General features: G+C 29.6%; 1 protein-coding gene across 2 annotated transcripts in view; it reads left to right on the top strand.

The window, feature by feature from the left end:
• The first annotated feature begins 4,053 nt into the window (after positions 1-4,053).
• The window catches only part of LOC118202164 (tyrosine-protein kinase HTK16-like), a 98,838-nt gene continuing 78,913 nt past the window's right edge, over positions 4,054-23,978 (top strand). For both annotated transcript variants that reach the window (XM_085807775.1, XM_085807774.1), the window contains exons 1-3: positions 4,054-4,205; positions 5,092-5,186; positions 12,745-12,928. In XM_085807775.1, coding sequence (XP_085663901.1) covers positions 12,793-12,928 — 136 coding nt within the window. In that variant the 5' untranslated portion in view covers positions 4,054-4,205; positions 5,092-5,186; positions 12,745-12,792. The remainder of the gene's footprint in view (positions 4,206-5,091; positions 5,187-12,744; positions 12,929-23,978) is intronic.

Below are 23,978 nucleotides of genomic sequence, written 5' to 3'. Positions count from 1 at the left end.
GATGGACGAAGATATGTGCGTCGTAAGGTAGGGGAAAGATATAATTTGAAAAATTTAAAGCCTACTGTTAAACATAGCGGAGGGCATATTATGGTTTGGGGTTGTTTTAGCTCTAATGGCAATGGAATGTTAACGATCATTGAGGGAAATATGGATTCCCTTAAATATACTAGGATAATCGACTCTTGTCTTGCATTGTCAGCTTCAAAAATGGGTCTTAATGGATATGAATTCCAACAAGATAACGATCCAAAGCATCGTTCAATGCATTCAAGAGAATATTTCAGAGATAAGAAGATTATTGTGCTAAGCTGGCCATCCCAATCACCAGATATGAATCCAATAGAACATCTCTGGACTCACCTGAAAACAAGAATAAGGGAAAGACAGCCAAAAAACATTGATGAGTTAAAAAGGATAACGCATGAAGAATGGGACAGGATTGATCCGGATTTCTGCAAAAAGTTGGTCGAAAGTATGCCAGATCGAGCTGAAGCACTTTATAAAGCAAAGGGCGGGCATACAAGGTATTAATTAAACAATATGCATTTTTTTGTCCACTTTGATTTTTATAAACCGTTCAATATACTACCTAATTTCTTTATACCTTAAAGTAAATATATTTTTAAATATAAAATGAGAAAAAAAACCAATTTATTTTTTAACCTTTTAAAATTAATAAATATTATCTTGCTAAATGCCATTTTTTTGATTATGCATTTTTTTTGTCCACTGGTGTATATGTTAGCTAAAAATTAATTAATAATGATATATACATATTTAACAGTTTTATAACAATTTTTTATTCCATTATGTAGGAAGACTAAACATGGAACATAAACGAAAAAAATTATCTGGTTCCGCCAACCGTAAATTAAAAGAAGAGAAAGAGGCGAGGCAAAAAGCTCTCTTGGAAAAAATGCCTACATTAACAAATTTCTTTAAAAAAGGCGAAACACTTTCTATGGATATTACAGAGGATGAGCAACACAAAGAGGGAAAAGAAAAAAATCAACAACAGTATGACAATAATGCCCAGCAATCAAATGTGAAAGAAAAAGAAGAGGACCAGAAACAACAAAACATGGAACAGCCGCAGCCAGAAGATCAAGAAAGAGAATATTTAGATGAAGATGAACTTAGTAATATGTTGAGTGTTAATTATACTGATCCAGCATTATGGGGAAGATTAAGCGAAGATAAAATTATAGATATAATGAAGAACATATCTAACGTAGAGGTAGATATTCAAGAACTAGACTTTTCTGCATCTAAAGTGGTCTACAAATCACAGAGCAGGTATGCTACAAAAATGATATTTTATAGACGTTTACAAAACGGAAAACAACAAGAAAGAAACTGGCTTTTATACTTTACTTCAGGAAAAGTATATTGCATTCCTTGCAAACTGTTTGGTAGTGCCAATAATCCATTTAGTGCAGGTTTTAACGATTGGAAACACAGTGAAAAAATTTCGGACCATGAAAATTCAGCCCTTCATAAAGAAAACAGCCGTATAATTGTGAACAGATCTACAGAAAAATGGGAATATTTCAAAAATTATTCTATTATATCAATGGAAAAAATACGAATTACTGGAAAAATATTTTAGAACGTATCATCGAAGTCATAAAATTTTTAAGTTCAAGGGGTTTGGCTTTTAGGGGAGAAAATCAAACTATTGGTGATAAACACAATGGGAATTATTTAGGGTGCTTAGAACTTTTAGCAAAATTTGACCCTATTTTTCAACAACATATATTTAATTTTACAAATAAAGGTACTGGGAATATTTCTTATTTATCTGCAAATATTTGTGATGAGTTTCTAAAAATATTGGGCAGAAATGTTAGATGTTTTATTATCACGGAACTAAAAGAGGCAAAATATTACTCTATTATAGTAGATTCGACGCCCGATATTTCCCATATGGATCAATTAACCATTGTCGTAAGATATGTCAATAAAAATGGAACACCCGTTGAAAGGTTTTTAAAATTTTTGGAGAATGCTGGCCATAAGAGCTCAGAAATGCAAGACTGTATTTTACAGCTATTATCTGATTTAGATATTAGTTTGGAAGATTGTAGAGGACAATCTTATGATAATGCCTCTAATATGTCGGGTATATATAACGGCCTCCAAGCACGCATTAAATCTAGAAATAATCTTGCCATTTACGTGCCCTGTGCGGCACATTCTTTAAATTTAATTGGACAATCGGCAGCTGAATGCTGCATACAAGCAACTAAATTGTTTTTGTTTCTACAAAACTTATACAATTTCTTTGCCGCATCAACATCAAGATGGGATATTTTAAAAAATACGCTAACAGCAAAAAAATAAAGTTCCCAAAAAATTAAGCGACACTCGTTGGTCAGCAAGAGCTGATTCAGTGAAAGTAGTGGTTTCGGGCTATGAAAATTTTAAAAATGCTTTAACTAAACTTTACGAAGATAATTTTCAAAAGCCTGCAACAAAAGTTGAAGCCCAGGGATTGTTAAATGAGTTCAACTCATTGGTAACTGCTATTTTGATAGCATTTTGGAGTGAAATATTGGAAACCATCGATAAAACTAATATATCGCTTCAAAAAGTTGATATTACAATTGAATGCATTGTTTCATTATATGCTTCTTTAGAAAAATTTGTACAATCGAAACGAAGACAGTTCGACGAAAATACGTCGGAAGAAGTGCAACTTGATGCAAATGACGAATTCCGCATAAAAACATATTATGCTATTATTGATAAAATTCTAGCAGAAGTACAAAAGAGAAAATGTGCATATGTTGACATTTATTCAACATTTGGGTTTCTAGTTAATTTAAAAAATATAAATGAAGACATAATTAGAAATAATGCTGCAAAGTTGTGCGAAATATATCAGAATGATTTAGAAAACAACTTTATTGAAGAATGCCTACATTTTAAACATGTGAATTTATTGGAAAATACCGAAAATATATCTATCGCAGAACTAAGTTTAAAGACAATAATTGATTTAAAAATTGAATCTACATTTCCAAACGTAACCACAGCACTGCGCATATTTTTAAGTATCGCCACAACAAACTGCAGTGGCGAAAGATCATTTTCAGCAATCAAAAGAATAAAAAATTACTTACTATCTTCTTTGGGACAGAGTAAACTCAATGATTTAAGTATTTTGTCTATTGAAAGAGATTTATTTGAAAATTTAAATACTAGTGATATTATTGATCAGTTTGCCAAAGAAAAAGCTAGGAAAGTAAATATATAAGTTACATTTGTTTAGATTAAGGTGTGTTTTTGTTCTTAAATGGTTTTTTATTTAATTAAATTTTATTTTTGTTTATGTTATGCACTGATGGAGAATCATATAATAGTTCCGATCAAGTTCTAAGGATTAGACTAAAAACTGATCGGAACTGTCATTATTGAGATAATCCCCTCAAATCTGGGTAAACATTTATACCCATCTTTCAAATAAGTGACTTTAAAGAAAAGTTACAATAAAGATAACAGTTTATTATAAAAGTAATAAATAGTTTTTTTCTAGTTCTGACACTTTTGTTTTGTATAACTTTTCCGACTCCCATTTGCCATTCTGTGTATTTTCTTAGGAAGAAGGGCGCATTATTTTTAGTAGCCCATGGGCGCCGAATTCCTTAAGACGGCCCTGAACATACAACCCAATTTCTAATAAATAAAATTATACCTGCAAAGTAGAACTCAATTTTTGGAATTCGAAGTTAGTTCTAGATGAATTTTGTGTCCATATGTAAAAAACAGAGCAAGCATTTATTCTTACGAGTTTAAGTTATAATTCAGAGCGTTCGAATATTTCCATCATGACAACCGAGAACAATATCGACTGCGATGCAAAACTACACTGTCTTTTGAATACAGCGACACTCAGATGTTGGCGGAGCGTACTTTATTTTAAGAACCAATAGATTAAAAAGAATAAATGATTATGCCATATAAATTACTGATTTTGAAAATGGTGTTTATTATTATTATTTAAACTCTAAGTTATTATACGATTCGTTGATACCATTTCTTATACTAGGACTGGCAACGTGTAACATTATTTTCATCATATGTCGAGTTTGATTGTCGCGATAAGCGCGAAAATAAGTAAATAAATAAAGACTCATAAAAAATTATTCAGTGTCTTCCTTCGTTTGTTACTGAAGTTTGACAGTACTATATTAAATGAAGTTAGTGTTTCAGTTTTTAAACCTATCCTTTTAAAATAACTCGCTATTTATTTTAGACCTTATTTTTAACTGTTTCGCACGGAAGTTTTTATGATGCTTTTATAATAAATCGAAATATACATCGTAGACTTACTAACATCAGAAAGCATATTCTTAGTTTGCTCTAACTCATTCATTATAAACTTTAAAGAATTTTTAGTTAAAATACTTGTAAAATGTATGTAATCTGGATAACTCGTAAAGATGAAAGTATCATTTACTGCAAATAAATGCAGTGAATTTAGCGTACCATAAAGTTCTGTGTAAAATTAATGAGGGCGTATTTAATCATTATCGTTGGATATAATGTTACGAGGGAGTACTGAATAATTAGAAACAATATAAGTTGCTTGAAAGTAAGTGTAATGTTAAACGAAACTTTCGTCAATCTTAATTTTCACTGAAAATATAAGAGCATTTCATCTTTTAGTAGGAAATTTGCTTATCGAATCTGAAATAAAAATTCTCTATAGTCAATATCCTGTAGAATTTCTAAAAGTACTGCAGTTACTGAAATCTCTATTATTTTCATATGATGCTGAGGCACTGTAATAATCAAACTATTAAGTGCAAGAAATTTTGATTATTATTTATTAGATTGTAATTATTGTATAAAGCATTTGATTCAGAACAGTAGTTTAATAAATTAAGGCTATTGATTTTACGAAAGCAAGAGTTTGACTTATTATTTGTAGTTTTTTAATAACATATAATGTCCCTTGATATCACTGTAATATTTATCTTTAAACTTACTTTAGAGTTTGACTTATTATTTGTAGTTTTTTAATAACATATAATGTCCCTTGATATCACTGTAATATTTATCTTTAAACTTACTTTGTTTCAGTTGTGGAATACCATCACTGACTCCTTCAAATCTGAGCAAAAGTTATATTCATCTGAATTGTATGGTGTAACATTCTTTCCCAAATTACGTCCCTGGTAAGCATGTAAAAACTGACATGAAATTAATTTTGTGACCATTGTTCACATAAATGTTATTTTTTTTACGAGTGTCCTAGTCATGTATTACAGAGTTGGTTTTCTAGGCACATCTTTGATTTTATTAAATGAAGTAAAAAACATTATAGGATCTTGAAAATAAGCAATTAAAATAAAGTTAATAATAAGTATTAAATTTTTTTATGATATAACAAATTATTATTTTCATCTGTATTTTATTCTCACCTTGCTGATATTTTACTGTACATCTCTGTCATGTGTTGCATTTTTTTTATTTTTCATCCTATTAGTTTATTTGATCACAACATTTGAAACGGATATGTGTTGGTGTCATTAATTATAGGGTTGATCTTTACAATATGGTAACTGGTAGTTTGGCGACATTTTGGAGGCGATAAAGGTTACTACCTGGGACTTTGGTAATAATGTGAGCAGTACTCAGTTCCGATTACGCATTATTTTGTGTGGGGGAAATGAGAGATCGTGGGATATGTCACGTGATATTAATGGACGAATTACGGTTCTTTAATCGGAAAAGGGGGGAATTTGGACAAGTATCTGTGGATGTATATTATTTTGTATTAAGCTTCATTGTGTGTTGTGTGAAGTAGGGTTGAATAATTTTGGGATTGTATGGCGCTGTCTAAAGTGAATTGTAGATGTGATAAAGAGAATTTTTTTTTATCAAATTCTATCAAATTCGGAAAAAAAATCGTTCAGTAATTTTATTGAATCCATAATAAAAGTGTATCCACCATGTAAGGAAGATTCGGAAGAAGATTAGGTTAGTTAGACTTTGTTAAGAATGTGAGTAGTATTCAGTTCTGATTACGCATTATTTTGTGTGAGGGAAATGAGAGATCATGGGATATGTTATGTGATATTAATGGTCGAATTACTGTTCTTTAATCGGGAAAAAATCTGGCAATTTTGTATTTGGCTTTATTTTGTGTTGTGTGAAATAGTGTCTGTGAATTTTTGGATCCCATGGCCGTAACTAAAGTGAATTCGAAATGGGTATTTAGTGGTATTGAAAAGGATAGTAATAAATGTTTTTTAAGGTTGTGCGAGAGAGAAATAAAGATGTTTTATTATGTTATTTATTTTACCTGGTATCTTGCTTTGAAAGATAAGTATGATTTTAAAGATTCTGAAACAGAAGTAAGAAAAGTGTATCCGCCACGTAATCAAGATTCTGAAGAAGATTAGGTAAGTTAGTATTTTTAATTATTTGAGGATATTATTTTTATGCATTGTTGTAAATGTAAGGTGAAAAGGAATTTGGGGTTGATCTTTACATTATGGTAACTTGGCGTTTTTTTGGCGAAAATTTGGCGACCAACTCTCCTACAGCAACCCTCTATTTTTTTTTTTTCCCGCCGCCATTTTGTCTTCACGAAGTAAAGACATGTTTCTTTTCTTTTTATCTACTGAACACTTCTTCCAACAATCTACTAGCCGAATTACACTTATGCTAGAAATTTTATCTAACAAAACTACTTAATCATGACTATTCACTGCAAAATTGGGAAAAAGTGCACAATACCATACTCCTTACGCGTTTTTCAAAATAACACATACACATAAACCATGTACACACCGACTTATTTTTACTTAAAAAAACATCCCAGAATTGCACAAAAATGGCATTGCGCACACTCTTCACTATATCCATGTACACTGCTTTTTTCTCATAAATTAGAAAAATTTCACGAAAATACATGACAATTTTCTCAATCTTTAAACCCGGTAAAAAGAACATATATGAAATTACCTGATCGCGAAAAAGTATTTACCCTTTCCAAATATGAACATTTCCACATATAAAATAAATAAAATATCCAAAAACTTTTACCTCTAAATCATCCATTACATTATACACGTCACCAACGAATTCATACCGCAAGCATTACAAATACTTAATATCAAATATTTAAATTATTTCCATGCACGTTTACTTCAACGTATACCAAATTCCTACAAACATAAAATTCACAAAATAACTATCATTTAATTAAAATATCACTAAACCATGTACACGTCGACTTATTTTTACTTAAAAAAAAATCCCAGAATTGCATAAAAATGGCATTGCATCTTTAAACCCGGTAAAAAGAACATATGTGAAATTACCTGATCGCGAAAAAGTATTTACCCTTTCCAAATATGAACATTTCCACATATAAAATAAATAAAATATCCAAAAACTTTTACCTCCAAATCATCTATTACATTATACACGTCACCAACGAATTCATACCGCAAGCATTACAAGTACTTAATATCAAATATTTAAATTATTTCCATGCACGTTTACTTCAACTTAAACGTATACTAAATTCCTACAAACATAAAATTCACAAAATAACTATCATTTAATTAAAATATCACTAAACCATGTACACGTCGACTTATTTTTACTTAAAAAAACATCCCAGAATTGCACAAAAATGGCATTGCGCACACTCTTCACTACATCCATGTACACTGCTTTTTTCTCATAAATTAGAAAAATTTCACGAAAATACATGACAATTTTCTCAATCTTTAAACCCGGTAAAAAGAACGTATATGAAATTACCTGATAACGTATACCAAATTCCTAAAAACATAAAATTCACAAAATAACTATCATTTAATTAAAATATAATTAAATTCAAAAACACTACTTAAAATATAAATGAGCACATACATTAAATTAATAAAAATTACCTTACAATGCTAATTACTTTAAACTAAATCATTGCTAATAACAATTTTCCCAATAATACCAAATTCCTTTACTTCCACCTTACATTTAGAACACAATGCATAAAATAATATCCTCAAGTAATTAAAAATACTAACTTACCTAATCTTCTTCAGAATCTTGATTACGTGTCCAATAAACTTTTCTTTAGTTACGGCCATGGGATCCAAAAATTCACGAACACTGTTTCACACAACACAGAATAAACCAAATACAAAATTTCCAGATTTTTTCCCGATTTCCCCCCTTTTCCGATTCAAGAACCGTAATTCGTCCATTAATATCACATGACATATCCCATGATCTCTCATTTCCCTCACACAAAATAATGCGTAATTGGAACTGAGTACTGCTCACATTATTACCCAAGTCCCAGGTAGTAACCTTTATCGCCTCCAAAATGTCGCCAAACTACCAGTTACCATATTGTAAAGATCAACCGAATTTGGTATTATTGGGAAAATTGTTATTAGCAATGATTTAGTTTAAAGTAATTAGGATTGTAAGGTAATTTTTATTAATTTAATGTATGTGCTCATTTATATTTTAAGTAGTGTTTTTGAATTTAATTATATTTTAATGAAATGATAGTTATTTTGTGAATTTTATGTTTGTAGGAATTTGGTATACGTTTAAGTTGAAATAAACGTGCATGGAAATAATTTAAATATTTGATATTAAGTATTTGTAATGCTTGAGGTATGAATTCGTTGGTGACATGTATAATGTAATAGATGATTTAGAGGTAAAAGTTTTTGGATATTCTGTTTATTTTATATGTGGAAATGTTGATATTTGTAAAGGGTAAATACTTTTTCGCGATCATGTAATTTCATATATGTTCTTTTTACCGGGTTTAAAGATTGAGAAAATTGTCATGTATTTTCGTGAAATGTTTGTAATTTATGAGAAAAAAAGCAGTGTACATGGATATAGTGAAGAGTGTGCGCAAGGCCATTTTTGTGCAATTCTGGGATGTTTTTTTAAGTAAAAATAAGTCGGCGTGTACATGGTTTATGTGTATGTGTTATTTTGAAAAATGCGTAAGGAGAATGGTATTGTGCAGTTTTTCCTGATTTTGCAGTGAATATTTGTCATGATTAAGCAGTTTTGTTTGATAAAATTTCTAGCATAAGTGTAATTCGGCTAGTAGATTGTTGGAAGAAGTGTTCAGGAGATAAAAAGAAAAGAAACATGTCTTTACTTCGTGAAGACAAAATGGCGTCGGGGAAAAAAAAAATGGAGGGTTGCTGTAGGAGAGTTGGTCGGCAAATTTTCGCCAAAAAATCGCCAAGTTACCATAATGTAAAGATCAACCAATATAGTTTCAGCATGTGCAGATGATTTAATAACATGAGAAAATGTATTTTATTAGCTTTGATGCATTTCTGTTAGTTTGTTTATATGATTGCTGTTTTTTAAGAGTTTTATCTATAAGATTATACAACATAGATTTATTTTTTTGTTTTGTTTTGTTTTGTAACTTCAGAAATATTATGCATGTGATCTTTAATCTGTTAAAGGTCTTTTAACAGATTAAAGATTAGGTTTAGGCTTTTAGGTTTTCTTTTTTGTTTATGACACAAAATTGTTTATTACAAGAAACTTGCATTACAAACTGTCTAATAACCAGAATGATCTTGTATCCAGACCTCCTTTATATTTATTTATCTATTATATATATATATATATATATTTATATATATATATATATATATATTAAATTGTACTTTTATTCTCACACAATGTAGGAGCAGATAATATGATACTCAAGCAAAATCAAGTGTGCCATTAATTGATTTTTGTTCCAATATGCTGAGGTCTTTGCCACTCCTGAAGAATATTACTTTTTATAATATTCACCTTCATCCCTCATGTTGTTTTGGCTCTAAACACCTGTTGGGTAGCGAGTCACATTTTCAGCTGTTGAAAGATTGTGTGTGGAAGGGGAGACAGCATTTTTCTGTCTTATCTAACACTGTACACAATAAGTGAATTTCAAGAACCAATTTTTGTTTGGAATGGAATGTTGCACATACTGGTTTCCTCCCCCCTTCTCTTATGTAGCAGTGAAAAAAGAGAAAGAATAAACTTCTGATAAACTTAAGCTCAGTTAGCACTATGAATTTCACTTTTCATAACTTTCTGATTTAATTTATCTTATTTTGCGTAGTCTATTATTATTATTGTTATCTTACCAAAGTAATAATAAAAGAAAATATCTGCATTTTTGTCTTTCCTTCAAACTCTATATCCATCAATTAACCAACGAATATTGGAATTTCACGTGCACTGAAATGCAGTTTTGAAGAAGCCTTTTGAAAACTGATGCAGCAGTAAGACCATCCTAAAATTCTCAAAATATTGTAATATAAAATCTACTGTCTGGAGCATTACTAGGTCATGAGAGGAAAATACTGCAGATATTTTCAAAAATGCTTGTAAGACATAAACGGCATAGGTAGAGAAGTATAAAATTGAGGAGAAAACATTATGGCATACCACACAATGATAAGAAATTTTAAGTATGTGATCCCTCACAAGTCATACTCTTTGAGCTGTTACGAGGTGCAAGATCAGATGCTCTGACATTGCAAGAGCAATAACTTCTTCAGTAACACTTCTACATGACATTACTTGCAGCATCAACGAGTAATTCATATTTTTTAAGGAAATCAACACCCGAAATTGGCTGATTTACATCCATAACGAGTAATAACCAAATAAAGGTGCAATTGTAAATTTAAACTTAAAAACTTACAACAGAGTATGAATTTTTAAGTTTCACTTTCAGAATGTCAGTTTTTGTTTTAGAATATCATATTTTGCACTTGCGGGAGGTTTTAAAATGATGTCACTCATAGAATAGGTATATCAGAATCCACAACATGGTTAAATTTTGTTAAATCCAAAGTCATAATGGAAAAGAAGCTGTGATTCCAGTCTAATGAACCATAATGCAGGGCTTGTTTGCCAAAAAGGTGGTAATTTTATCAAAACATGTGTTACCTGCATAGCTGCTATATTTTCAGTTGGAAATTTATCAGTAGGAGTTTCATTAGAGGACATAATTATTAAATTTAGAAAAGATCTGTGATTCTAATTGCAAACACAAGAAAGAACTAAGTGACTAAGTGACTAAACTAAGTAACAAAACTAAGTGAGGAAAAATCAGCTCCAGCAAATGTCAAGAACCTGTGATAAAAATTATTTTCTTTGAATTAATACATTATAAAGATATTCTAAAAATCATTTAAAAAAATCCAGTAAAATTTGAAAAACTCTTACTCTTAAATTCCAAAAACAGTCATACGAAAAAATAATTTAATCCTACCTACATTCAAAAAAAAAAAAAAAAAAAAAACCTGATAATTTAAAAGGGTAATCAAGTATCAGCACCAGCACACATTGATGAAAACCTTCAGCCAAATGTTCTTGAAAACCGCTCTTACTGACGTAACACTGCAGTGCAGTCACAGAATCCATTCAGGTTGCTCAAAAACTTTCTGAATCCCTAAATGTCACTGTGTAATATACTAAGAGATGAACAAAGCCATTATCAGAAAGACAATCGTATGACTTCCAGCAATTGGATATGATCGTTATTTCATTTAAGATATTCTGTTGAATTATGTTTAAACCTTCATTTACACAGCAGTCAATTAATGCTTTCCTTTCAATTCATTACAAATTGTACAGAAACTCCAGATTATTCTTATCAATGGCAACCATTTTACAATGTAAAGTGCAAAATAAGCAACATACTTCCTAACTGACAACTATCTCGTAAATAAGCCCTGAGAAATATTTTCTCAGCAATCAAATTCACTGTGATCATACATTACAATCAATTATGTCATGATAGGATTTCCAAATTATACACGGTAAAATACTCAGGTTACCATAACTGAAACAACAACTTGCCAATAAATGAAACTAGCGATAATCCAAGAGTTACCCCTAAAAATAGACTACCCCTCTTTAAATAGAATAATTTCAAAATTGTCACATGATTCTTATATAATGTTAATGATACAGGTACTTATGTAATGCTTCCAGAAAAAGTAATACTGAAGTTTGTGAGCTAAAGCCTTAATTAGTCGACTGGGATGAAGAAAAAAAAAAAAATCATTTTTAACGTTAGCTTCTAATTTTCAAATTTTGCCTTCATTTTTTTTTGTCCTGCTGACTTGCTATCTGTTGACGGACTTCCGTTCTTCAAATATATTGCAAGAATGTAAAAAGTACCAATGTAATTAGCCATTCAAGAATAGATGCATGTCTTGTAACTATTTAGCTGTGCATGTTAATGTCAAGCATTGTTTTATCAAGAAATAAAAAGTGTTACACTCACTTGAATGACTACCTTCTTCATATAACATCCAGGATTTGTCGTCATACATCTTTGTCACCAGCATCTAAATTATTACATGTATATACAGGAAATGAAAGAGCCAATTTTCTGGCAAAGAAAGGAATGACTATTCAACAAACCATGTATGACTTCAACAAACCACGTATGACTTTTAATTCTTCAAAACTTCTAATTAAATTAGAATTTAAGAGAAGGTTTGCCTCCTACCTGTCAAATGAAGTTAAGGGAAAGGCCTGGGAGTGTCTCACCTAGTTCAAAGCCACTTAGTCCAAATTTTCCGTGTCCTGTAGCCATGGCACTATTTCGTCTTTTGACTGGGCATCCTCTGCTTTTTCAAAAATATGTTATTCTGGCATTTGTTATACTTAAGATTTATTTAGGTTATATTAATAATAAAGCATCTATATTCCCAGTGTTGCTTGGAGAAAGCTGAAGAGGTATGTAATGCCTTTACTGCAGAAATGGATGTTGAAGATACCTTGAATCAGCCCTTGCCTCCATTGAATAAATCGGCTTCTCGTACTTCCATCGATGAAAGTATTTCATGGTTCCATGGGAAAATTACAAGAGATGCAGCTGAGCATATTTTAGATTCAAGTAAGTTTCTTGCTTATAATTTTATAGATTGGCTTTTAAAATTTTTATTTAAAATTTAACATTGTTTCTTGTGGAACTTTAAGCATTTAATTCTATTTCTTTGAATGCCTTTAAAATTGAAAAATGCACATTAAAATGTTCATTGTTCATAACAAAGTAGTTTCAGCTAAGCTGTAGTTAATTAAAGCTGTAGTTTCAGCTATAGATGCTGAATAAACATTTTACGTATACTTAAAACTAAACTAGGGTTAATAGGTTTTTGTTTTGAAGCAGAAGTAATGTAAGTGATCCTGCAAGGATCATTTCATGAAAACTTAGTTTTTTTTTTTTTTTTTTCCTAAATAAATAAAGTGAACAAAAATGAAGTTCCTAAATGAAATATGTGATTAATTTTAATTTTAGAATAAAAAGCAAGCTGATGGAAAAAAAAAAAAAAAAGTGTAAACTGTATAAAGCAACCATCAGAGAGAAGTTTTACTTCTATATGTTTGATTTTATGCATGTAGATTATTACAAAATAATAATGTTTCTTGAAAAACCAAAAATACAAATTTTTAAAATTCTTGTTGGTTTAGAAATTTATACCCATGTTTAAAGAAATATTATAAGTATTAATTCTGTGTTGTACTTATTCAAAAGGCTATATAATTCCATTATTGTTGTTATCAAATATTTAAGCTGTGCTATTTATTTTGGTGTGCAAAATTATCTTTACATGCACAAAAACACTGATTTCCCCATAACTGTTGAATAAAATAAATTTATTTAGAATGTTATTTAGCATTGTAATACATAAATATAAGCTGAAAATTGAACTTGAATACATATGACACAAAACAATATTATGAAACATTATGTGGAAGCACAATTTCAAAAAAGCAAATGCATTGAAAACCAATACCGATTTCTGATATAAAGAATCAAATAATGTTTGAAGTAAGGCATGTGATTGATGCTTGTCTTCTCAATAAGGGAGTCAGTGTGAGTTGTGGGGAAATGTGTTCCAAACAAGGCATTGAAATCTCTGATTTCACCAAGCAATTGCTCTTCCAGGGTTTCTTTACAGGTCTCATGTCAGGTATTTGGCTGTGTAATTTATTTGTTCAATCCATTTCAGTTATTCCTTTGTCAAAAGAAATTTCATTCAACACATTACACCACCAATGTATCAAGAACGGAAATTCACGTTAGTGTGAATCGTTTCATAACAAAGTCAACAGGAGTACTAATTGAGTAGATTCTGGATACAAGCATTTATTATCAAACATGTCCCAGGCAGCATGTATTCATAAATTGCACACAGAAAATACATGCAATTTATGAATGGCTCTTCATATAAAAAATTTACGACTTGAACATAAAAATATCATAAAATGTGTTCGAAAAAATAGTAAATATTTATGTATATTTTTACATTAGAGTATACTAAAGTTATAGGTCAAATTTACGTATGTTGATATGAATGACTAGTTACGTAGAATGAACGTAAATTTCAAGGATTTTATATATATATATATTTGGTCAAAATTTATGTATATTTATTGCATGTACCTAAATCTTCCCAATTTCTTGCTTCATATATTTTTTGTGAAAAATTGCATAAATCTGCACAATTTTTTTACTTAGCATACACATATATCTTTTGTAAAAATTTATGTTAATTTTCCCTGTTTTTTTTTTTTTTTTTTTTCTTTGCATATAGATATAAGTAAACCTTCTGTAGTTTTTACTGTGTATTAATGTGCATTTTTGCTGAAAAAAAAATTGTGTGAATCAACTATCTTACTGAATCTGTACAACTGCATTTATATGTGCATTTTTCATGAAATCTGCAGTATATTTTCAGATATATACTTTTATTCAGTGCCATATTTCTATAATTATATGCAGATAACATATACACATTACGGATGCAAAAGCACCATTTTAAATGCATATGATATTCATATACCTGTGCTTTTACTTACATACTGGTAAAATAGAAAATATATGCAGATGAAACAGTCATACTTTTTTACGGTATTTAAAGAACATCCACACATTTTTTCCATGTGATAAGTTAAAATAAGAAACCAAAAAGTTGTTCATTAAGTAAATAAATTTTCTAAAAATGTATGAATTTAATATTGCAGAATTTTTATTTAAAGCAATTGCTGCAATCAAAAATATAAATAATTTTAAAATCGCTGAAAATGTTATTGAATGATCAAATTGAATCATTGAAAATTATTATTGAATGATCAAATAACTGAACAAATTTCAAAATTAAATTGCTGATATATACCTTAAGAAATAGCAAAAGTAATAAGTGACACCTACCTTTTTGTTTCAAATTTATGATTTCTATGTAATAAAGTTTATAGAAATATACCTGTAGTTTTCTTCATAGATACTCTACCTGTATATCAATCTCTGAAACTTCTCTTTATTAATGGCCATTTTATTTCCATGAATTTATTTTTTGATTAATATATTGTTTCATAGCTAGTGGTGTGTTTAAGATATAGTGAAATTTACCAAAAGTGTATGAAAGAAATTTTATTTTTTTCCAGTCATTTTAAAAGTACATTTGTTGAGCTAATAATTTAATATTATAAATATTTTGCACATTGGAAAAATAATGTGCACGATTTGATATAGTATATCTGGCAGTCTGTAATATTTTGGACCATGTAAATTGAGCAGCAAAATTAAATCAGTAATAACAAAGGATACATAAATTAGAACTAGTTACTACTAAAAGAAAACCCCTTAATTTTACTTTTCACAGAGAAGTCATTGGAATTTAAATGTCATTAAACAGAAACTAAAGTGCATCTTATCATTCTTAACTTAGAAGGGAGGAGTTCTTTTTACAGCTAATTATCAATAATTTAAAAAAAAGCCCTGTAATGCATTGTGTATTTACTATGCCATTTACATTTCTGTTCAATTAAATTTTAATTGCTTTAGCAAACTTAAAGCATTATAAACAATTGTTCTGATATCTAATACATGGATAGGTTAGGATTTAAAACATAAATAAGTACTAAAGGAAAAACTTGAAAGAAATACTAAATAGTAGTATTTTTATGTTCTTAATCCTGTATAAATTGGCATTTCATTTATGAAACACATCTTTAATTATATAAAAACTAATTTTAATGATACAGAATACCATTTAGTAAAAATTATTTGATGATTTCATTGTTACTCTTAAGGTTTAATATAGTCAAACATGACATTAATGATTGATTATTCATATGTAAAAAATGTTTCAACTTTGTAGCATTTTCCCATTGCTTATAAAGAGAAAATATTTTTATTTCTTGTTTTTCTTACTGACTTCTAAAAATGCCTATAAAAGTCAAAATGAAGCCATGATGATAATATTCAATATTTTAACTATTTAGTTTTCCATTAAATTTCAAAATTTTACAGGTCTTCCCAAATACAGAGTGATTCAAAATGAATAGATTACAAATGGCTATAACTATTTAATTGAAAGGAATTTATCAATAAGAATTACACAGAATGTAGGAAGAAGCTCAAAATTTTGTTTACATATTTTATTAATGTTCTATATGACTCCCTTTGGTAACAAAGGCATCTAAGCGGTAGTCCATGTCATACCATATTTTCTGAAGCATATCTCTAGTCACCAGTGCAAGCGCATTAGAAACGCACATTTTGAGTTCTGAAGGTCTTTCACGTAATCCCATAGAAAGAAATCACAGGGTAAGAAGAAAAGAATTTTCAGAATTCCCCGGCAGAAAGAATGTGCATTTCTAATGCGCTTGCATTGGCGACTCCATATGTGCTTCAGAATATATGGTAAGAACTGCTTAGATGTTGTCTTTGTTAAGAAGGGAAGTTACATACAACATTTATAAAGTATGTAAACAAAATTTTAAACTTCCTTTTACATTCTGTGTAATTCTTTTCAGTTAAATATCTATAGCTGTTTTTAATATCTATATTGATTTTGAATCGCCCTGTATATATGTAAACGATAGAAAATTGAGTACTCCTATTAATTTTTCCAAATCCAGCATCCCAAAAAAGTAAAAACCGTAAATAAAGTAAACATTTTCAAAATGTTAATGGTTTGAAAAATACAATATTTTTAATTTTTTAATTTTAGCAGTAAAGAATTAAGTGTTAAAGATTAAATTCAGTTGCTGAAAGCAAAATCGTCATAAACAAGTTTCACAAGAGCTGTAAATACTAATGTAGAAAGTGAATTTAAATTTTTAATTTTTATGCTGCGTGGGCCAATAAATAATACTCTGATGTAATTTTTTTAGTCTCATAACAATGTAAACAATTATTTAAGAACAAAAAGTTCATTTCTCTCTGTCAGATCAAATAATGAGATGAAACATACTACCTCATTTCATGTAAAAATATTCATCTCTTTTTAATGTTACCAGTTATATTTAAGTTCTTCGCACTTAAACCATAAAATTCAATTCAACAGCAATACCGCAAAATAATTTTAAAAGAACATATCTTTAGAATTTCCGATACACAGTCTCACTCGCTAAAGATAAAAATGTTATTTATTTATTTATTTATTTTTATTTTTTTGCGTGTGTGTGTGTGTGCAGTGTTGCCATTGCTCGCTTTAAAATCATTGAGTTTCTTAATCGAAAACTCATAAATGCCTTACAAAATCTGAAATAGATAATAAAACAAGTTCCAAATTCCAAATTTGGGCTTCCAGATGCCCATATTCAGGCGAAGATGTACATTATTCAAAATTTGATGGCTCTAGGTACCATTGTTTTATCACAATGCGAGAAACATACATACATTTATGCAGATTCTTTATTATTAAATTTCTTTAAGTGTAATACAGGGCTCTAATATTTGGTGGCAACAATTTAAAAAGTAATTTGCTGTTTATAAGGAATCGACATGAAATGCCAAAATGAAATTAATAGCTCTTCTGGGCTATCGCACTTTGTGTTAAAAAAACAGTAAACACAAAGTACTTTGTGTTAAAAAAACAGTAACCTTCATTAGAATGCTCATACAAAAAAGTTATCTTACCTTAATGGAGATCAGTTTCTAAGTTTTTCGTAGCAATACTTCATAAGTTTGCTATTTAGGTAGCGAACATTTGAATTCATTTGCTTTGCTATTTGGTTAGCAAAACAAATGAAAATTTTACTTACATAACAGCACCTGACATAAAGGTTCCCACACCTTTATGAAGGTTGCTTTTTTTTTTTTTTTTTTTTTTCTTTTTTTCATGCTAGAAACTGATCTGCATAAGGAAGCAAACATCTTTATGTTAGAGCACTATTATGAAAATCTGTCTTTTTTGAACAATGGTTTGCTCACATAGAAGTGATGACATCACTGTGAAAGTATTTCTCCAAGAAAGCAGTTGGTTTTGATATGATGCCATTTGCTTTTCTTGGCTCTCTATTACATTAGTTATTAAATTTTTTAATTCTTATAATAATCTCTGAGGTATATTTTTAATATAGAAATTACACTTAATCTGTAATAGTTTCAATAAAAAGTATTTGTTTATTGTACAGAAACATATGTTAAATCAAGGTTAATGTGTAAAATAGGAAGAGATGAGTAAGAGTTCTCAAAGCATTTTTACATCCTTGTACGTAGTAAAGAATGTATTGTAATTGTGAAAAATATCAGTTATCACATTTCAACAGAAAATATCCATTCTTACTGTTCCTGAATCCATTTGAACGATATTTTTGTGTGATGTCTGTATATATGGACAGAATAAAAGACTCTTTCTTCCAAAATAGACTGTAAAATGGATAAAAAAGAGACTTTTTTTTTTCCATGATGTCTTTATATATTTACATATGTATGTACAAATGTATCTTGCATTAACTCTAAAGAGATTAGCCATAGAACATTGAAATTTTGTATATGGGACTACTGTAACATCTAGCTGTACATCTCCCTTTATGTATATGTACCCATCCCCTCATTAGGTTTAAAAGTCTGTACCCAGCCTTTATTTTGACAATAGTTGGTCATAGTCAACATTGGTCGTAGTCATCATTAGTCGTAATCATGTAAATTAGCATCTGAAATTAATTTTTGTATTGTATAAATTTTTATTCAGAGCACCCTTGTAATAAATTAATAAATAATTTTTACGAAAGTAATAGGAATGCTTTACCACGAACATGCTCAGATATAACCGTAAAGCAGATAAGTAAGAGTTAGTAAAAAACATTAATTTTACCTCCAGTAAAGGAAAGTTGGATAATTGTTAAATTAGGAATGTATCAAGGAGAATATTTTAATTAGTTTAGGTTTTTTAATTACTTAATTCGCATTAATTAGTAAGCATGAAACAAAATAAAATATAATACAGTCAAAAGTCTTTAATCCGGAATGATCTATAATCCGGAGCTCAAAGCTACAAACTTTCTGCGCATGCGCAAACGCATAATATGTTTACTCATGCACGTTTAATGTATAACGGGCGGTATAAGCTAAGCTAAAATTATCTAATTATTTATTTCAGTTAATGTTGCAGATTGCGTTGTTCCTTAATCTTCGAATTGGATCCGGCTTATTATTTTTTGCAGACTGTTAGAGCAATTTTATAAAAGTAATCTTGAACTTTCGATTATGTCAAATAGAATTTCTGATTCTGGAGCTGCCAAAGGATCTACAAAGCGAAAGCATGTTTCGATGTCCATTAAACAAAAAGTGGAATTGCTGCAAAAAATGGATAAAGGTATGAAAAAGTGACAGAGAGGTGATTTGTTTCTCTAACCATTCCGAAATCTGTTTATCAATTTCACGCTGCTCTGCGGGGGAGTGGGGGACGTCGTGGCGCGCAATGAACTGGAAGTTGATCTGTCGGCACTATCCTCATCTTCAGGGCAGATGTTTTTATTTTATTCGGCTTATAATTCCTTACTAAATGTAGTGTTTCATCTCGATGTACTCCGATATGATTTTAATCAATTTCCTCGTCATTATAAATATCACGAATACACATAAAATAGTTTTCTGGTTGCAATTTTCCAATTTCGACTATGCATAATGTATGCTTCACGCATGCACGTGTTGAAAGAAATGTTTAATAAAGTAAACAAATAAATATTAAGCTTTTTTTTTTTTTTTTTTTTTTTGTAAATTTTGATACCCTTTAGATCACAATTGCTCTTTATTTCATAAATTACGATTTTATATTTTTAATTGTATAATTTCTGCATGCCATCTTACCAGATTTAAACTGATGATCTATAATCCAGAAAAATCGATAATCCGGAATCGCCGAAGTCCCAACAAGTTCGGATTAAAGACTTTTGACTGTACATATTTTGAAGACATTTGTCACGATATCATTTTTTCGTTAATAATTGAACCACCTGTGTATTATGTGTATCAGAAATTAAAATGCAATAAAATGAATGCTGGATATTAAAATGCATATTGAAAACTGTTCTGATAATAAAAATTATTGAAATCATCATATAAATTTCTCCTGTATATATTAAAATCCACTGAAAAACTTGGCATCATGTAATTGTTATAATAATGATTAAAGTAATTTACATTTATGTAATATATCAAGATAAAATTTTCAGTTATGTAGAATTATTATTATTAAAACATTAACATTCTCTTGAAGTAAATGAAATATGACATTGAAATTCTGTTGGGGGGGGAAATTTTTTTTTTTTGGCATGCTCTTCTCTTTTCTTGTTCGAAGGAAAACAAATAACAGGCATAAAATCCAAAAAATTCAATATATATTCTGAATTCATAATTTTGTTTTCAAAATTTTTAGAATTCGTATAATACAGAGGCTGTTTGCACATTTTTAAACGGTTTTCATTGTTATTTACAGAAATATTTTACCTATAATTTTTTATGTTTTAAATGTTCTATTTGATAACCCTTATTCTTTATGATCTTTCTACACCGTAATTTACAATAAATAAAGTATTTTGTATTATCAAAAGAGGCATTTTATCCCATTGCTCACGAACAGCTCCAAAGTCTAAGGAGGCTGTAGGTCAACATTTGGACAACCTGCTTTTTAAAAGTCCAAATGCACAAAAATACATTGGTGACAGATCAGAAGATTTAGTAGGGATCTGAGTGAAGAGTATGGCCTTGATACCCATTTCTTGTTCAATATTTTCCATTATATGAAAACCCAGCAACAATCATAAATCCCTTTGAAAAGCTTTCTTTAGATTCCTTGAATCATGTTTTAAGATTGGATTTTTTTCTCCTCTTTGATAATGAATTGATCTCTTTTTATTGCAGTCATTTAAGTACACCTAAGATTAATCTCTTGTGACAACATTTTTTCATTTTTGTCTGGATAAATATTTCTCATAAAGAATTCTGCAGCATGTTGTGTATTCGGTGATATGTTATGGAGAAAGACGATGCACATTATGTTTTTCACATTTTCAAGATTCAAAACAGCATTAATCATTTTATTTACAGTTGACATTGACCATTTTAATGATTCTGCAACTGTCCTTTAACTTACCGCATTTTCTTTTAACATTAAATATCTTACTTTTGCAACATTTCAAACATCCTGTTTTCTCCTTGGATACATATTTGGAACAATTTTTCCACTTGAAGCTAAATTTTGATCCCCATCCTTATTGTTGACATCTTTAACTTGTAGCTTTAGATATCGATAAACTACGGCTTTCACAACATTTTGTAATGACTAGATACGAATAATTTTCTTCAGGAAAAATAGAAACATAGCCTTCCATCTATTTCTCTTTCAAAGGGACATTTTTTATGAAAACAAAACTGTCAAGTTGTGGAAGATAGTTTATATGTTCAAAAATATAGTTGCATTTTTTAATTTTTTTTTTCCAAGCTGAAGATTTTTTTACAGCAAAGCAAAATTGTCTAAAAAATATGCAAACAGTCTCTGTATTTCTAAAAGTAATGAATGAAATGTACTATGATGATGTTAGCTTTTTTTTCAGTACATTCAGATTCATATAATTTAAGTAATGTCTGCAAAGTAGGACAAAGCCTCAACAATATCTTCAATTTTTTTATTTGTAGTTTTCCTAAAAAAGGGGGCAAAAAATACTGTACCCTTATTTCACCAAAATGATATGTATATTTATTAGAAGCATGCTAGTAAAGCACAAGAACAGTTCAAAAAAAAAAAAAAAAAAAAAAAAAAAAACACTCCCTATTGCCACTTACTACGAAGTAAATGTAATTTAAAACTCTGGGATCTTCTAACATCCTCTTGCCTTAAGCTGGTGGAAGAATACTTAAATCTATAGCAAAACAATATGAAATTTTTGAAAAAGAAACAATATGCATTTTCTTTTTGAAATCTTAAGATTTGTACAATGAAAGTGCACCTTTTAAAGTTCAGTACTTAAAACAAAGTTTTAAAAGTCCAGTTTTAAAGGAAGCATAATGACCCTCTTATATCTTGTTTTTAAAGTGGCAGGTTCATATCTTGAACCTATCTTATTGCCATGAGTTTCACTCGAAACTATATTATTAGCAATTTTTTTTTTTTTTTTTTTTTTTTTTTTGTCTGCTTTTTACAATCTTTAAACTAGGATGAGGAAGCTTCTAGTCAAAAAAGTCTCTGTGCTGGTCGTGAGGATTTTCCCTTAGATGTTCATAGATGAACTAACCTGGTAACCCAATTTTTTTAGTGGTATCAATTCAGTAATGACACATAAAAGCCTGTCTCTCTCTACATTTAACATTATGACTACCAGTAAGCTCAACTTCAACTAGTTGAATTTGTGGTTCCTGTTTTTTTTTTTTTTTTCGTAGTCACTTCTTTGAATCAAGAGACTCGGGTATTTGGACCTGAATATTTTCTGGATATTCATGATTAGTTGTTGGTGTTTTTTAATTTTTTGTTAAGAATGTGTTCATCTACTTGTTCAAAGTAGGGAACACTTACCAAAAATTTTGCAAAAATGAATTAGGTGGCAAAGGTCTAAGTTCAGAATTCCTTTCTGACCCATGAGAAAATGGTCTGAAGTTTATAAACCGGTACTGGTTTTATGTCTCGAGATAGTGATAATTTCTTCAAAGAGCATTTCCCAGAACTTATCTTAATATCTGCTTCACCATACTGACCTACTTTTACTCGAATTCCTTCCCCCAAGAAGCAGTTAAGAGGATTAAAAAAACCATTGTGTATTTTGTAAGTTCCTGAACTTACAAAATGTATAATTGCAATATCATAGTAATTAATTAATTTTAAATAATATGATGCATGAATAAAATTACTGTTGACACAATCGACAACTGATGGTTTCCCTCTTCTTGCGATAAATCTGTGGAAGCTTTGAAGGAAGGCTGTGGCTGGTTATGATGAAAGACATTCAAAATCTACTGTTCTAAATACAGCACACACACACACACACTCATGTATAATTAGATAAATCCACATTTTACTTCTTCCTTTTAAACAGAATGGCCTTGCCAAATCAAAACTAATGATCATTTTAATTCTTTTTCTGGCACAGATGCAGTAAGGGTGTTAACATTTTGTTTAGCATGTCTCAAGCAAATAACACACATTGGTAATGCTACTGATCAAGCAGTTTTCCTTGCATTCAAAATCCAATAATGTCCATGCAGAATATTCAAGTGTTTCTCTAATCCTGCATGAAAATTCTTCTTCTGTTCTGTTATTATTTAGTCTCTCGATGACTTGTGGTGAGATTGTAAAATGACAGAGTTTTTGAAATCTCCCAAATCCTTTCTATAATGATTTTGTCCTTACTATAATGATTCCTTCCTCGTCTTTCTAGGTTCTTAAAGAGTTTAATTTTTTCCTGTTTATGTCAGAAGTAATGTACTCATCTTGATTATCTTTAGTTCTATTAGTTTTATTTCTTTGTATGATAAACTCACTCGTGAAGTAGAATTTCTACAGTAGAAAATGAATCTTTTTATCCAAGCAACCATCCGTAGCATTTTATCATGACACAAAAAGTAATAATATTACCATCCTGAACTATGTCTTCTTACATAACCTTCTGTATTGTTTTTGCTGCTGTATTTCTCATTTTCAGTTGGGTTCAAAGAGTAA

Source organism: Stegodyphus dumicola, chromosome X1 (assembly GCF_044657685.1).
Source record: "Stegodyphus dumicola isolate Sdum_Otavi_A_Nest chromosome X1, ASM4465768v1".
Classification (NCBI taxonomy): Eukaryota; Metazoa; Arthropoda; class Arachnida; order Araneae; family Eresidae; genus Stegodyphus; species Stegodyphus dumicola.
The sequence above is the reverse complement of the archived record's forward strand: the minus strand, read 5'-3'. Positions and strand labels throughout refer to the sequence as shown.